The sequence below is a fragment of the Podarcis erhardii genome (assembly GCF_964252035.2).
Source record: "Podarcis erhardii genome assembly, chromosome: 2".
Classification (NCBI taxonomy): domain Eukaryota; kingdom Metazoa; phylum Chordata; class Lepidosauria; order Squamata; family Lacertidae; genus Podarcis; species Podarcis erhardii.
In genome coordinates, this window is record NC_138498.1 from 106,492,189 (window position 1) to 106,509,841 (window position 17,653).

At 47.4% G+C, this 17,653-nt stretch overlaps 1 protein-coding gene across 1 annotated transcript in view; it reads right to left on the minus strand.

Annotated features, from left to right (window-relative positions):
* QARS1 (glutaminyl-tRNA synthetase 1) overlaps positions 1-7,993 on the minus strand; it is a 30,236-nt gene extending 22,243 nt beyond the window's left edge. The window contains exons 1-5 of the mRNA XM_081852591.1: positions 7,837-7,993; positions 4,140-4,287; positions 2,001-2,110; positions 971-1,046; positions 86-150 (exon numbers count right to left, since the gene is read on the minus strand). Of these exons, the coding sequence (XP_081708717.1) occupies positions 86-150; positions 971-1,046; positions 2,001-2,110; positions 4,140-4,287; positions 7,837-7,959 (522 nt within the window). The 5' untranslated portion in view covers positions 7,960-7,993. The remainder of the gene's footprint in view (positions 1-85; positions 151-970; positions 1,047-2,000; positions 2,111-4,139; positions 4,288-7,836) is intronic.
* Positions 7,994-17,653: the final 9,660 nt, after the last annotated feature.

Below are 17,653 nucleotides of genomic sequence, written 5' to 3' on the forward strand. Positions count from 1 at the left end.
ATTCTGTTGCCATGACCCAGCCAATCCCCACCTGCCTTCTCCAAAATCCCTTGTCTAGATCTGCAGCCCCCCCCCCTTGATGTACCTGAAGGTCCACCTCGTTCTTAATGATTTTCCCATCAGCCCACTTCAACTTGCTCCGCGCCTCCCCTGCAAAAAAGAGAAAGGAAATCAGAGCAGTCGTTGACAATCCGCTGAACAGGACTCAGAAGCACGAGTCCAGGGCCCAATGGAGCCACACACCTCCCCAGGCCCTGCTTGCAGGCTCCCCAGAGATGCCTGGCTGGCCATTGTGAGAGCAGGACGCTGGAAGGATGCCCTAATCTGCTGAGAAACATGGGTGGAAGATGGCTGCTGCCCTCATGCCTTGCTTGTGGCGTTTCAAGAGGCATCTAGCTGGCCACTGCCGGACCAGGATGCCCAACTAGAGGGGCCTTTGGTCTGGCCCAGCAGGGCTCTTCGTACATTAGGAACACAGGAAGCTGTCTTGGTCCATCTTGGTCTAAAGCAGGGTTTCCCAAACTGGGGTTTCCAGCTGTTTTTGGACTACAGTTCCCATCATCCCTGACCACTGCTCCCGCTAGCTAGGGATGATGGGAGTTGTAGTCCAAAAACAGCTGGAGACCCCAGTTTGGGAAACCCTGGTCTGGACTGATTGGCAGCGGCTCTCCAGGATTTCAAGGCAGGGAAGCATCTTCAGCCCTACCTGGGACGGATTTAACCAGAGACCTTCTGCATGAAAGGGGGATTTTCTACTACTGAGCTACTACCTGTGTTCATGGTTAGTCCTATTGCGGAGTGCGCTGGCTGAGTTTGCAAAGGGAGTGGGCGGGTTTTAGAAGAAACGAGCAGAGTCTGGAAAAGCGCACAAGGCCAGGTTGCAGAATGAGCACAGTGACGCACCAGCAGTAAGCGGGTGTCTCACAATGGGAACGTACTTGCAGACTCCCCTGCCCGGCCTGCCACTCACCCATCAAAAGCCCCATGTTAAAGCGGTAACGCTCCAAAAGGAGCTGGGCTCTGTGTTTGCTGATGGAAGCTTCCACCTAGGAAGGAAAAGAGAAAATCTGATTATAAAATGAGAGAGAGAGAAACTAGAGCCAGTTCAAGTGGCTTCCAGACGAGGCTAAATACAAGGCAATAAAATGGGGTGGGGAAGGTCTAAGAGTTAGTGCTGACCTTTAAACCCCTAAACGGCCTTGGTCCAGTATATCTGAAGGAGCGTCTCCACCCCCATCGTTCTGCCCGGACACTGAGGTCCAGCACCGTGGGCCTTCTGGAGGCTCCCTCACTGCAAGAAGCCAAGTTACAGGGAACCAGGCAGAGGGCCTTCTCGGTAGTGGCACCGGCCCTGTGGAACGCCCTCCCACCAGATGTCAAAGAGAACAACAACTACCAGACTTTTAGAACACATCTGAAGGCTGCCCTGTTTAGGGAAGCTTTTAATGTTTGATGCATGATGGTATTTTAATATTTTGTTGTAAGCCGCCCAGAGTGGCTGGGGAAGCCAAGCCAGATGGGTGGGGTATAAATAAATTATTATTATTATTATTATTATTATTATTATTATTATTATTATTATCATCATCATCATCATCATCATCATCATCAGACTTTTCTTCCTTTTTTGCCGAACAACAGAGCCTCTTCCCTGCCAGACAGAGCTCCCCAAACCCTCCCCGACACTGGAGGGAACTTACTGAGCCATTAGGACAACTTCCCACCTTTGGGCAAAGGTGCTCCCTGGATATCTGAGTCTTCCTAAAAGCCCTGATCCTCTTTTGGCCAGGCAACTACCCAAGTGGATGTGCTTGGCAGGATTCTCTGTGATTCAGGCTTAAGCAACAACACAGACCTTGCCTTGCACACGTCTCTCTTGGCAAAAAAACAAAGACACACAGAGGCCTGGGTAGACACCCTTTGCTGGCTCCAAGCGTGGAAGATGGGCCCGTGATGGGGCATGGCACCACTTGCTGCTCCTACCAAGGGCTGACACTCACCGCCTCTTCGATCTGCTCTGGCGTCACGATCACGCCAACGCCACATTCTCTGGCAAAGTCTGCTGCATCAATGGGCTCCACAGGGTGGCTTTTGACGTACTCCAGAGCCGCTGCAGGAACAAAGAACGCAGGTGTATTACGAGAAGGAACACCTGTGTGTTAAGAGTGGATAAAGTGGAATGGAGAGAGACCTGGGTTCAAATTCCCATTTAGCTACAAAGTGTTGGGATGCTGCCGGGGAGACGGGGGCATTTGGCAGGTCCCCAGCTGGCTCTAGCCACTGGGCGACACTCCGGTTCCCGGTACAGCATCCATCAGCGACACGAGGCTCAGATACGTTCAGAAGCTGTGCACGCTCTTATCAGCAGAGTGAATAAATCCTCACAACAGAAGTGGCGGACAGAAACATGTATTTTGTTTAATGTAGTATTTTTACTTTTTCTTTCTGTAACCTTTAAAATTTTAATAAATATTATTTTTTAAAAAAAGAAAGAGACATGTGTAAGCATTATTTACAGCATTTAATCAGCATAGTTCAGGGACAAAGGAAAAAACATTTCTGCTTCCCTTCGTCTCCAGCAAAACAGCAAGATAGCAAAAGCAACATACAAATGGAAGTTCCCAGCTGACTGTGCTGAAAGTAAAGACACACAACAGTCATGCCTGTTCCCTTTTAAGGTGGAACGGAACTATATCCTATATCCTAACATAAAGCTCATCTGGTGTTCTCTGCCAGTTAAGCGTCTCTCAGCCTAACCAACCTCACAAGGTTGTTATGATGGTAACCATTGGGGTGGGGAGAGAGGAATCGTCAATCTTCATCACCCCCAACTCCTTGGAGGGAGAGACTACAATTAAACCATAGGATTGTAGAAGAGTTGGAAGGGACCACGAGGGTCACCTGGAAACAGAGGGATATTTTGCCCAATGTGGGACTTGTATCAGCGTCCCTATGATTAAGAGTCTCATGCTCTACCCACTGAGCTACCCCCAATAAATCAACACATTAACAAATCAAAGGAAAGGAAAGTCATTGGGAGGAACAAGCAGCCTGGCCCTGCAAGACAAGCCTTCTCAAGGCAAGGCAGGAGGCGGCATTTTGCATTATGCTCAGGATTCAGTTCCTTGTTAAAAAAGTTTTTTATTTATACTTTTCACATTTATTTATTTCATTAGTTTTAAGACCAATTTAACATTTCAAAATTTGACTTCCTCCCCCCTTTTTCTGTGGTTGCATAAATTTATTTTTTAATATCTTCTGCATATTCAAATGCGTTTAACCTGCTCATTTAATTATCTATTGTAAATATATACTCTTATAAAACTGCAGGTTATTACAATAATCCTGCTAACGTTTTCATCTGTTTACAATTTATCTGCAAATATTCAACAAGCCGTTTCCATTCTTTTATAAAAAGTTGGTTATCTTGATTTCTTATTCTTCTGGTAAGTTTCACAGCTTGGGCTCAAGGAAGGATTTGTCCACAGGCAGAACTAGCCATCAGCTGTGCCAGGTTCTTGTGCCAGGTTTCCCTGTGACAGTCTGTGTGAGCCACCTGGACTGTTTTACTAAGCAACTTTCAGAAGCCTCCAGCATGGGAGAACCAGGCCAAACCCTGCTTTCTGCATGGAACACCCTAGGTTCAGGAGGCTGCTAGCATAGCCAATGTGCTGGCCTCCAGATATTTGGGCGAACACTCCCACCATCCCTGACAATTGGCCCCATTGAGTGGGGCTGATAAGAACTGTAGTCTGAAGCATCCAGAGGGCACCATTTTGACTACACTGGGATTAAGCTGCAGGAGAAGAAAAGTACTGATGGACTGTGAATTACATTGCCAGAGAACTTTGTTGTTCCAGAAACTCAAGAGAGACACAACCCTAATATACGGATAGCCAACAAGGTGCCTTCTCAATGTTTCGGACTACAACTCCCATTCAGCATTGCCAATGATCAGGAATGATGGGAGTTGTAGTCCACAACACATGGAAGGCACCACATGAGCGACCTTTCCCCTAACGCCTGGTTGCATATTCAGCGCGAGGCTTGGTGACTTAAGGCAGAGCTGTGCAATTAAAAGGGTGAAATTCATGAAGGGAGCATCTTTGCCAAAGCTGGCATAAACCCTAAATGTGTACCATTGAGCTGCAGGTCTGTAACTATCTTCTTGGTAGCGATATACTCCACAAGGAAGCCAAGATGCTTTGGGTCCTTAAGCCTGGAGGCCACATTGTATAACAGGGTGCCAACTGTCTTGTCAGCAGCTGAGCCAAGGATTTCTTGAGCCTAGAAGAGAGAGAGGGGTCAACAGGAGAGTTAAAAGCTGGTTTGGTGTACAGTCATACCTCGGGTCGAATGTGCTTCGGGATGAGCGAGTTTGAGTTGCGCTCCGCAGCAACCCGGAAGTAACAGAGAGTGTTACTTCTAGGTTTCGCCACTTGCGCATGTGCAGACGCTCAGAATGACGTCGCGCGCATGCTCAGAAGCGGCGAAAAGCGACGCATGCGTGCGCAGACGTGCCGTCACTTGTTACGTTTGCTTCCAAATGTGAATCAGGCTCCAGAACAGATCCCGTTCACTGTAATGGCTGGTGTCTGTCTAAAGATGTTAAGAAGAGGTGACAGGAGAGGTTTCTGCAGAATGAGAAAGAGAAGCTCATAGGAAGCTGCCATATACTGAGTCAGACCACTGAGGTCTATCTAGCTCAGTATTGTCTACACTGACTGGCAGGAGATCTCCATGGTTTCAGGCAGAAAATGTTCCCCATCCTACCTTCAAGGGATTGAATTTGGGTAGATGCTCTACCACTAAGCTATGATCATTCTCTTTCCAGTTAACTTCTTGTGCATCAGGAGGACACCATCTCCACCCTGCCCCTTTCCAACTTAAGAGCCAGCATTACAGAACTGCCCTGGTTGCAGAGGGGAAAGTCCCAGCAACCAGCAGAGGGATTTTTATGTAACGCCCATGTCATTTTGTTGGGTTGCTGCACCTATGCACAAGGGATAACTATGCAACAAGCAATTCCCAGCATGCTGTTGCATTACGACAGCCCCAAACGGATACGGCTGTGGTTTTTTAAACCCTGTGAAGAAACTCTTGCATCTCTCTGCAGCAATGTAGGTGAATCGTGTGCATTTTGGGAACTATAATTTAAACAGTCTACTCTCCAATGACAGAATGAATGGGTACACCCTGCTTTGTAAGCAGACACCGGCCAATCGCACCCCACCCCAATGATTTCATCCTGGTCAAGAAAAACAGGAAACAAGCGCAAAAATCAGCTGACTTCTTGCTCTCTTGGTTATTCTCAAGGAGCTCCCTCTCAGCACCAGCAGAACTTTCACTTTTAGATTCTTGGAAACATTTCCAGAAGGCAGTTCCGCTGCAGAACAGGGCTGATGCTGTCTGAAAAGTCACTGCTTGCAACGTGGTAAGCTAGAATATGTCGGAAACGTTTCCACCAACCTTATTTTTATCACATAAACACGGAAACATACGCTGACCTTGAAAGTATATCTGAACGCACACCTGCTTTTTAGTCCTCATCCTAAAACTGAATTAAGCCCAAATACATATAGCTACCTTTCTCTCTCCATCCCATGTCACCACAAATTGCAAGCCATGCTACAAGCAAGTGAAATGTATCCTTCATGTAGGCAAAGGTAAAGGGACCCCTGACTATTAGGTCCAGTCGTGGCCGACTCTGGGGTTGCGGCGCTCCTCTCGCTTTATTGGCCGAGGGAGCCAGCGTACAGCTTCCGGGTCATGTGGCCAGCATGACTAAGCCGCTTCTGGCAAACCAGAGCAGCGCATGGAAACGGCGTTTATCTTCCCACTGGAGTGGTACCTGTTTATCTACTTGCACTTTGACATGCTTTCGAACTGCTAGGTTGGCAGGAGCAGGGACCGAGCAACGGGAGCTCACCCTGTTGTGGGGATTTGAACCGCCGACCTTCTGATCGGCAAGTCCTAGGCTCTGTGGTTTAACCCACAGTGCCACCCGCGTCCCTATGTAGCAGCAGGAAAAAACTCATAGTAACTTGATAAACTGAAACAACAACTGAAATTTGTCTATTTGAAACATTTCTACCTCTTTCCTCATCCAAAGTGGATTATGTAAGGCCAATAAAAACAAGACAGTTCATGAAATGGGACAGAACCACAGCTAGAACTTGAGTCCAGCCTACAACAGTAACTAAGTCAGAGTAACTAAGAGGCTCCTGAGAAGTTATCTGTGCTATGAATCACCCCCATTAGGGACTCACATGAGGCCCTAATAAGTTCAGTTCCAAAACCCAGTTCCTAACCCAACAGATAATACTTATTAAACATTTTATATTATTATTATTCTGTTTTTCCTTTTCATTCTTGGGAGTTTCAAATTGCAGAGGTATAGTTGACCTCAGGCATCAACCAATTTTCAATTTGAGTCTCAGATGAAAACAGGCAGTAAAAACATAGTGGCAGGGAACAGATTCCAGAGTGACCCCATACAGAATTTACCGGGACAGAATCCAGTCTTACAGAATAATCCTAAGCATGCTTATTTAGAAATAGGTCTTACTGTATTCAACTGGCCTCACTCACAGATAGGTCTCCCCAAACCATAGCCTAAGCCCACTGACCTGGAAGCCCCACTGAATTCACCAGTAGTCACATCTTGAGTAGGACAGGACTACATGCAGGCTTATTCAGAAGTGACTGCCATTTAGCTCAAGAGGTCCAGCTGCCCAGGAAGTGCGTTTAAGATTGCATTGCTAAAATAGCTAGTGACAGCTCCTGAGGCATGATGGTGCAGCAAGTTCAGATTTGAAATAAACCTTTAAAATAAAAAATATCTTCTCGCCCTTTGCAGGAGATCACAGGACAGAACACTGAATTCGGAAGCCATCCTTTCTTACAGTCACACCCAGTCTATCTATCCTCTGCCCTATCTTTGATGAAGACTTGCAGAACTCCTAATTTTAGAGGGTTCGCCAAACTGCGTTATCTCTGTGAAGACTCACTGAAGCATGATAAAAATGAGAGATCATTCAGAACTGTGCCATAAACAGTCATACCTTGGGTTGAAGTAGCTTCAAGTTAAGTATTTTCGGACTGCACTCTGCGGCGACCCGGAAGTAATGGAGCGCATTACGTCCGGGTTCTGCAGCTCACACATGCACTCAAAATGATGTCACGTGCTTCCACGGAAGCAGTGAAACGTGACCCGCACAATTGCGTCTTACGTTTACTTCAGGAAGTGAACGGAGCTCCAGAACAGATCCCGTTTGTATCCAGAGGTACCACTTGTATACAGTGGTACCTCGGGTTAAGTACTTAATTCGTTCCAGAGGTCCGTTCTTAACCTGAAACTGTTCTTAACCTGAAGCACCACTTTAGCTAATGGGGCCTCCTGCTGCCGCTTCACCGCCGCTGCACGATTTCTGTTCTCATCCTGAAGCAAAGTTCTTAACCTGAAGCACTATTTCTGGGTTAGCGGAGTCTGTAACCTGAAGCATCTGTAACCTGAAGCGTCTGTAACCCGAGGTACCACTGTAGAGGAATGGAGGAGAGTGGAGGGTTTTTTGGTTTTAGGATTTTTTTAGGGGTAGGGTCCCCCCCTCCTTCTTCGAGCAGCTATATGACAAGCAAAACTTCAACCCCTCTGTAGCATTTTCTGGCCTGGAAATGCAGTGGTGGGGGTGAGCTACACCTGTTGGATTTCAGTCTGTCAGGTTGCTCTCAAAGATACAGGAGCACTACCGGTAAAGGGGAGAGAGACTAGAGGGGGAGAGTTGGCAGCCTGGGAACTGAAACCAACGGAGTCCCTTAGGGGCAAAGCGACGATACCTGCACGACGGCCTCGCGGAGCAGCGCGCTGAGCGCCTGGTTCCGAAGGGTCTCGCGAGCCTTGCTTTCGCTCAGACCGATGCTAACGAAAAGCTCCAGCGCGCCCGGCTCCTCGGCCGCCATGCTGCTCCTCGCAGCCGCCTCTACTTCCGCCCGACGTAGGGCGCGCCGGCTTCCTAGCCCAACCAACCATGCGCAGAGTGGGTAGGGGGCGGGGCAAGGAGCGGGGAAAAGCCAACCCGAGGCTGCCGTCGGTCTTTACGACCAATAAGGAAGCGCCGCCAGGAACGCCCGCCTCCCCATGGCCCCGCGGCAAATCCGAGACAGGCGAATGTGGCGCTGGGCGGGGCGGCGGGTTGCTTCTCGTTGCATCATCACTCGAAGGTGACGTTTTTTTGCAGAGCGAGGGATCAGGTGGCCATAGAGATAGAAAGAGGTTAGAGGGAGCTTTGTGTACAGATTTTTACATTAAAAGTCATATGTAATAAGATGAAGGAGGTTTTAAAATTGGATTGTTTATAAGGTTTTATGGACGTGCATAAACAAGTATATTATAATGTAACCAAGACGGAGAGTGGAGGGAAGTCGACCAAAATTTATGATTTAATTTGGTTATGATTTTTTCCCTGGTTGTTTTTTTTATATTGTTATTTCTGGAAAATTAATAAATTGTTATCAAAAAAGAAAGAAAGAATGAGAGTAGAGAGAAAGGCAGCAGAAGGTCCTGAGTTCAATCCCTGTCCTCTCCAGGTTGTTGTTGTTGTTGTTTAGTCGTTTAGTCGTGTCCGACTCTTCGTGACCCCATGGACCAGAGCACGCCAGGCACTCCTATCTTCCACTGCCCCCCACAGTTTGGTCAAACTCATGCTGGTAGCTTCGAGAACACTGTCCAACCATCTCGTCCTCTGTCGTCCCCTTCTCCTTGTGCCCTCCATCTTTCCCAACATCGGGGTCTTTTCCAGGGAGTCTTCTCTTCTCATGAGATGGCCAAAGTATTGGAGCCTCAGCTTCAGGATCTGTCCTTCCAGTGAGCACTCAGGGCTGATTTCCTTCAGAATGGAGAGGTTTGATCTTCTTGCAGTCCATGGGACTCTCAAGAGTCTCCTCCAGCACCATAATTCAAAAGCATCAATTCTTCGGCGATCAGCCTTCTTTATGGTCCAGCTCTCACTTCCATACATCACTACTGGGAAAACCATAGCTTTTACTATACGGACCTTTGTTGGCAAGGTGATGTCTCTGCTTTTTAAGATGCTGTCTAGGTTTGTCTTTGCTTTCCTCCCAAGAAGCAGGCGTCTTTTAATTTTGTGATTACTGTCACCATCTGCAGTGATCATGGAGCCCAAGAAAATAAAATCTCTCACTGCCTCCATTTCTTCCCCTCCTCTCCACGCAGGTTTGTCCAAAATCCCGGAGGACTGCTGCCGGTCAGTGTAGGCAATACTGAGCTAAATGGGCCAATTTTTTTGACTCATGTAATCATAGGATTGTAGAGTTGGAAGGGACCCTGAGCACTATGCAACTGTCCTATACAGGGGTCGAACCTGCAACCTTAGCATTGCACTACATGGTCACTTTAAAACCTTTTATGATAAAGGTGTTTATTATGGGAAGTCTTGAGCGTTGTGCAAGTAAATGGGGCATGGGATAGCTACCTGCTTTTTGAGAGCTGGCATTGGGTTTTAGCAGCAACCGGAGGAATCCTTTGCAGTAGTTTTTTCGGACATTAGTGAAGGCAGCAGTTTAAATTCTGATAACATCCCTAATTTTCTGTCTCAGTAAGGATGTTCTTTGTAGTATTGCAGTAGGGAATAATAATTCTGGACTACATAGCATCATCTCTTATCACGAATCCCCTCTCCATGTCTGGAAATACAGATACAGTAATTATGAACTATCCACAATACAAATAACTCTGCACTACCCACAATATAGAAATAATACTGTTGAATCTTTCCCACCCTATATTCAATAAGAATGATTTTAATCGACTACTCAGTCAGGAAGCATTTGCAGGGCTTAAAAATATATTCATTCATTTATAGCGTTTTTATCCTGCTCTTCAGTCAGAAAAGACTTCCAGGACAGCTTACAAATATCAGTGATAAAACAGCACCTACCCTGAGGTTTAGAATCTAAAAGACATGACACAAAAGGAAAAGTGATTGAGAGGGCGGGGGGGGGGGAGCAAGCTTGGCAACTCGTTCTTGTAAATGACCAGTTGGAACAGAACCATTTGGAAAAGGAGCCAAAAGTTGTTGATCTCTCATCAGAGCTTGACGGAGAGGCCCTGCTGTCTCATCTCTCCCTTTGCTAGAGGCTGATGGAAGACTGTGGAAATGTTTTACAAACCAACAGAAATGGCTTTCTCACAACACAATAAGACCATGTGCTATTGCAAAATCATAGCTATCATAGAGCCCTGGGAGCAAGCTGTCACTTGCAACCTTCAAAGGAGAAGAGAAATGGTGTCAAAAGTCATCAGGAAGTCCCATCTCCAGACAGAAGGATTGTCAGTCTAGGACTTGTTTATGTCTGGGAGAGAGGGAGAGGGAGAGAGTGCCTGTGCTAAGATGTGAAGCAACTTTTGCCTACTAGGAGGGTAACACACAGTAACAGGCTAGACTAAGCACCTTCACTCCTTGTTTCATGGAAGATCTGACCCTGATTGCTGCTCCACAGAAAAAAATCCAAGGCTTAACTCACTATTTGACTTTGGGGCAAGCAGCTCTGGGGGGGGGACGACAAAAAATGGAAGCTAATTTAATTTATAGTCCATTTTAACAGTATAACATTTCTGTATCTCACAACAGAATAGCAGGCCTAAAGCAGACTGCTGCTACAGAAATGCAGGGTCTATTTGATTTAGGACTGAACTTACTTATTTACTTTGATTCCTTGCCCTCCCTTCACCACAAGGTCCCAGGGCAGGTTAGAAGATAAAGATCAACACCACGTGAAAGAAAATAAGGCATCTGGTGAAACCACTTTTGATTGTTGTCTGGCTAGGACAGATTCCTTTTAAAAGCACTGAGGCTTCTGTTTTCTTCCAGTTCTGTTGCCCTGGTTTAGTTATTGTCCTTGCTGTGTCATACATACACTTAAGGGGGAATGCGGGTGGCGCTGTGGTCTAAACCACTGAACCTCTTGAGATTGCCGATCACAAGGTTGGCAGTTTGAATCCAGCGATGGAGTGAGCTCCCATTGCTCTGCCCCAGCTCTTGCCAACCTAGCAGTTCGAAAGCACGCCAGTGCAAGTGAATAAATAGGTACTGCGACGGGAAGGTAAACAGCATTTCTATGCACTCTAGCTTCCGTTACGGTGTCCCATTGCACCAGAAGCGACTTAGTCATGCTGGCCACATGACCCGGAAAGCTGTCTGATGACAAACGCCGGCTCCCTCGGCCTGAAAGCGAGATGAGCACTGCAACCCCATAGTCGCCTTTGACTGGACTTAACCGTCCAGGGGTCCTTTACCTTTACCTTTACATACACTTAAATTTTTGTTGATCACAAACCACTTTGAAAGTACTTTGAACTGATGGGAAGGGTTTTGAAATAACAGCACCACCCTGCTTTAATAATCACACAAATTATTATACTTGAAATAGTTTGCTGAGGCACCATGCAGATCATAGGACAAGTCAGGCTCAGCCCCAAAAGTACAAAATGGCTGAAAAATAGAAAGGGAGAAGTTGCCACGAGCCCTCTGTTCCATCAGGATCTGGCATGGTTTGATGGCTGCGGATGGAAGAGGAAGAGGAGGAAGGAGAAGAAGCAGGGCAGGGCAGCTTGAAGGTCCTTCTCCAGGAATAGAGGTCCTCCCCTTGTGACTCCAAATGTTGGAAAAAGAGGAGCAGATCCACCAGCACTCTCCATTGCCCCTCCTGAGAGCACAGAGGCTCTTTTGGGATGGGAGAGAACTTAGACCAGTCAATGGGAGGAGGCCAAGCAGGAGGCAGGTGCGGAGCTGGAGACAAGAGGGGCAGAGGCACAGTCTAGTCACACGGAGCCATGTGCCTCCTCCATAGGTGCAATTAGAGTGTAAGGAGAGCCCTGCCGGATCAGGCCCATCTAGTCCAGCATCCTATTCTCACAGCGGCCAGCCAGGTGCCTCTAGGAAGCCCACAAGCAGGAGCCAAGAAGAAGAGTTTGGATTTGATATCCCGCTTTATCACTACCCTAAGGAGTCTCCAAGCGGCTAACAATCACCTTTCCCTTCCTTCCCCACAACAAACACTCTGTGAGGTGAGTGGGGCTGAGAGACTTCAGAGAAGTGTGACTGGCCCAAGGTCACCCAGCAGCTGCATGTGGAGGAACGGGGGCACGAACCCGGTTCCCCAGATTACGAGTCCACCTCTCTTAACCACTACACCACACTGGCTCCAAATGTTGGCTACCCCCAACTGTGATATCCTGCACCTGGCAGCCCTATATTGGGAAGTTTTTAATGTTTGACTTTTTGCTATGTTTTCATATATGCTGTAAACCGTGCAGAGTGTCTGGGAAAACGCAGCCAGATGGACTGGGTATAAACAATCAAATTATTATGATTATTACTATAGAGCAGTGCTTTTTTCTGGGGGGATGCAGGGGTACGCATACCCCTAAACATTTTATGATTTTTTTTACTTTTATCCCTTTCCTGTATTTATTTCTGAACTATAAAAATTGTAATTTTCTTGTGTCAAAATGAGAGTACCCCTAAACATTTTTTTTTGGGGGGGAAGCACTGCTATAGAGGCATACTGCTACCACCATTAGATGTACATAGATCATAACCTCAGAGAGTGTTTGTTGTGGGGGAGGAAGGGAAAGGAGAATGTTAGCCGCTTTGAGACTTCTTCGGGTAGTGATAAAGCGGGATATCAAATCCAGACTCTTCAATAGCCATCGTAGCTAGAAGCCTTATACTCCACAAATGGGCCCAACCCTCTTCTAAAGCCATCCACGTTGGTGGCCGTCATCACATTACACGGGAGCAAATTAGTTTAACTGTGTGACATGAGCCAACAGTGTGACGCAGCAGCTAAAAAAGCCAATGCAATTCTGAGCTGCATCAATAGGAGTATAGCATCTAGATCAAGGGAAGTAATAGTGCCACTGTATTCTGCTCTGGTCAGACCTCACCTGGAGTACTGTGTCCAGTTCTGGGCACCACAGTTCAAGAAGGACACTGACAAACTGGAACGTGTCCAGAGGAGGGCAACCAAAATGGTCAAAGGCCTGGAAACGATGCCTTATGAGGAACGGCTAAGGGAGCTGAGCATGTTTAGCCTGGAGAAGAGGAGGTTAAGGGGTGATATGATAGCCATGTTCAAATATATAAAAGGATGTCACATAGAGGAGGGAGAAAGGTTGTTTTCTGCTGCTCCAGAGAAGCGGACACGGAGCAATGGTTCCAAACTACAAGAAAGAAGATTCCACCTAAACATTAGGAAGAACTTCCTGACAGTAAGGGCTGTTCGACAGTGGAATTTGCTGCCAAGGAGTGTGGTGGAGTCTCCTTCTTTGGAGGTCTTTCAGCAGAGGCTTGACGACCATATGTCAGGAGTGCTCTGATGGTGTTTCCTGCTTGGCAGGGGGTTGGACTCGAAGGCCCTTGTGGTCTCTTCCAACTCTATGATTCTATGATTCTATGGTGTTTGGAGACCTCATTTTGTCTGCCATTCAGCTTCATTAGATGACTGGATGGCTTTCAAAGAGGACTAGGACAAATTCATGGAGGATCTGCTTGACCAGCACCACCAGAGGCATGATGCCTCTGTGTACCTGGGAAACCCTGGTGGGGAGAGTGGCGGTGGCACTCAGGTCTTGCTTGTAGGCTCGCCGCACACATCCGGTCAGCCACAGTGCAAACAGGATGCTGCTTTAGAAGGGCCACTGGCCTGATCCAGTAGGCTGTTGTTCTTGTGACCTTAGCATTATAAGAGAGAAGGAGAAAAGGGAGATAAACCTCTCCCAAGCCACTTTCTCTACAATATTTTAAACCCCTCTATACGTCTCGGCTTAGGCATGGCATTGGTAATATAATAATAATAATAAATTTTTATTTATACCCCGCCCTCCCCAGCCAGAGCTGGGCTCAGGGTGGCTAATACCAGTAAAATTATAATAAAAACATAGTAGGGGGGGGACAATTTAAAATACAGGTAAAAATACAATTAAAATGCGGCCTCATTTTAATAATAGCCCATAGATCAAAACCATAAGGGTCAGACTGAGTCCAATCCAAACCAAAGGCCAGGCAGAACAGCTCTGACTTGCAGGCTCTGCGGAAAAATGTCAAGTCCCGCAGGGCCTTAGTCTCTTGTGACAGAGCATTCCACCAAGTCAGGGCCAGTACTGAAAAGGCCCTGGCCCTAGTGGAGACCAATCTAACCACCTTGCGACCTGGGACCTCCAAAATGTTGTCACTTGTGGACCTTAAGGTCCTCTGTGGGGCATACCAGGAGAGGCGGTCCCATAGGTACGTGGGTCCTAGGCTGCATAGGGCTTTAAAGGTCAAAACCAGCACCTTAAACCTGACCCTGTACTCCACCGGGAGCCAGTGCAGTTGGTAAAGCACTGGATGAATGTGATCCCGTGGCAAGGACCTCACAAGGAGCCTTGCTGCGGCATTCTGCACCCGCTGGAGTTTCTGGGTCAGCTTTAAGGACAATGTCTACCCCTGAGCTCTCTGGAGTCTACAGCAGAGTTATTTTCCAGCACTTTGGTCTTGAGGCTCCAGAAACTGAGCTTGGAACCTTTCCCTTTCAAGACCTGGGAAAACTAAGGCAGCTTTTCCGTCACATTCAAAAATGAATAATGCTGATTCTCGTTCTTACACATCTTATATGGACGCGACAACCGTTAACTAATGGGTAGGGGACAACGGGGATATCCTAGAGGGAGCACTCCTCATATTATTGTACATGAGGCCTTCCAGAATAATATCAGGAGGTGGACTCATTCCTTTGCATGTGCAAATCCAGTCCTTTCACTGAATTTGATTCAGCAGTCCCTGCAAGAGAGGGATTGGGCTCCCAAGGCTGTAAACATTTTTTTTTTATTTGGGCCAAATGTCTGTGTCTTTTCCACAGAGTCATCAATGTCATGCCTTGCTGAGACCAAAGGGCTGTTTAATTTCATCAGCCAGGATTCTCCCCTCTCCTTGCAGAACATTTAACTAGGCCAAAGGTTACGACACGGCCAGGTCTCCGCCGGATCAATGATTGACAGCACTGAATCACCAAGTAGTGGTGACCTGACCCTTCCGAAGAGCAGAAAGGGGCTAACTTTCAGTTCCAGCGGCAACATCAAGAGACCCCATTAACTGCCTCCCTCCCCCTTCGCAAGCTCAATAGGTGGACCAAGGCCCACAGAGGGAGTTGGGCTCAAGTGCAGAGTTGCTCTCCTTAACACCTGAATGAACAGCAGAGACCTTTCCCCCTCTCTGGCAACTCTTATGTGTTATTCTGCCGTGCACCTGAAACTCACATGATGCAATCGCATGACAACCCCAGAGGGGTCATAGTTTAATACTAGCATGGTGCAAGCCAAGGGTCAACAGCGTGAGCAAGAAGAAACAGCAGGGACAACCGGGAGTCAGAGCAGTGAAGTGACTTGTATTTTCTCGATGCTGTTCTTGACAATGTCCTGAAGATGATCTGTAGAGCTGGAAGGAACCCCAAGGCTCAACTAGTCTTGATTCCCAGCAATGCAGGAATCGCAGCTAAAAGGATCCCTGACAGATGGCCACCTAGCCTCTGTTGATAAACCTTCAATGAAGGTCCACCACCTTCCAAGGTAGTCTGTCCACGGCCACACAGCCTGTGCTGCAGCGTGGGCAAGGCTGGGAGAGCCATCACCCAGGGCACAGTCTGAGGATGTCACATTCTTCACAATGCCCTGACGCGTCACAAGCTGTTGCGTCCTTCTCACGTCGCCCTCCAGCTGGAGGGCACAATGAAGAAGAAGAAGAGGAGTTTGGATTTGATATCCCGCTTTATCACTACCCTAAGGAGTCTCCAAGCGGCTAACATTCTCCTTTCCCTTCCTCCCCCACAACAAACACTCTGTGAGGGCTGAGAGACTTCAGAGAAGTGTGACTGGCCCATGGTCACCCAGCAGCTGCATGTGGAGGAGCGGGGAAGCGAACCCGGTTCACCAGATTACGAGTCCACCACTCTTAACCACTACACCACACTGGCAGCATCAGAAGGACACAACAGCTCACAGTGCCCTATGAGCCCTACACAGTTTTGGCAAGTCTCGCAAAGCAGCGCTGGGCTCTCAGGACCCCGCAAGGACGTCCCTCAAAGCAGGGTCATGTCAGCCGGCCAGACTCCCCACTGGGCAGGTGACACAGCATGGCCCTGTTTAGGTCCAGTAGGCGGGGGTCGCTCCGGCGGTGCCCTCTGCCTCCACGGTGCACCTGTCCACCCCGGGTACCAATGGGGAACGCTCTGCCACTGCACACAGATTTGACTGTCAGAAAGTTCAGGGTTGATTTAGCTTTCCCGTTTGTAGTCCCTCTCTTTCTCAACCGGCTTTTAATCCCAGGCGGGACCCCTCCATGGTGAGAACTATCCATTTAATCCTACTGCAATTTCCTGTTCTTGGATCTAGGTGCACTCATGATTCACCGTGCATCTTAAGGTCCTCTGTGCAATCCCGTGGGCTGGAAACTCTTTCTGACAAACTCAACAAACGGGGACACTTCTCGTTTTAGCAATCCTTCTCAGAAACCCCATACAATATCCTGTTCGTTTCCCAATTCTTGTGCCAGCCGCCCAATTACTTAAGCCTGTGTGGGATCAGAATTTTGAGTCATCTGCCTTTTGTCCCGTTTGACGTTTGCACAACCAGGTGAGAGCAAAATTGGGGTGAGAATTAGCACAGTGGGGAGAGCAGGAAGCTCAGCACGGAGAGATGGGCCCAAGTGAGCACTTTTATATTGCCAGGAACAAAGAATCCTATGCACTCCAATATTCCTGAGATGAAAATAGGGGCATTTCTCACTAGCCTTCCCCCCATTTTGTCGCCTCCCCCACCGAAAAAGGTGAGTGCCACCACCACATGGGACACAGCACAACGCTTTCCATTGTCCTGAGAAAACCCCTTAATCCCAAGACTTCTGGGAAACGATATATAATGAATTGAAAAAAAGTGTTGAAATATACATTTATTAAGAAACCAGAAGCCTTTCTACTTGGAATAATAGGTTTGGAGCTACCCCAAAAAGATGTCAGATTATTTTTGTATGCCACAACTGCAGCAAGAATCTTGTTAGCCAAAAACTGGAAGTCACAAGAAATACCAACAGTGGAGGAATGGCAGATGAAGATGATGGACTTTTTGGAGCTGGCCGACCTGACTGGAAGAATCCGCGAACAGAAAGAGGAGGAGTACCACGAAGAATGGAAGAAATTTAAGGACTATTTGGCTAGATATTCTAACATAATATAATTAGAACGACTTGTTCTAGCCAGTGCGGTGTAGTGGTTAAGAGCGGTAGTCTTGTAATCTGGGGAACCGGGTTCGAGTCTCCGCTCCTCCACATGCAGCTGCTGGGTGACCTTGGGCTAGTCACACTTCTCTGAAGTCTCTCAGCCCCACTCACCTCCCAGAGTGTTTGTTGTGGGGGAGGAAGGGAAAGGAGAATGTGAGCCGCTTTGAGACTCCTGAAGGGGAGTGAAAGGCGGGATATCAAATCCAAACTCTTCTTCTTCTTCTTCTTCTAAGTACTAAATTGGCCTAGGAATAAAATAGGTTGAATTGTATAACTTTATGGATTGAGAACATTATGAAAAGAAAGAAAGATGTTAATGGAAT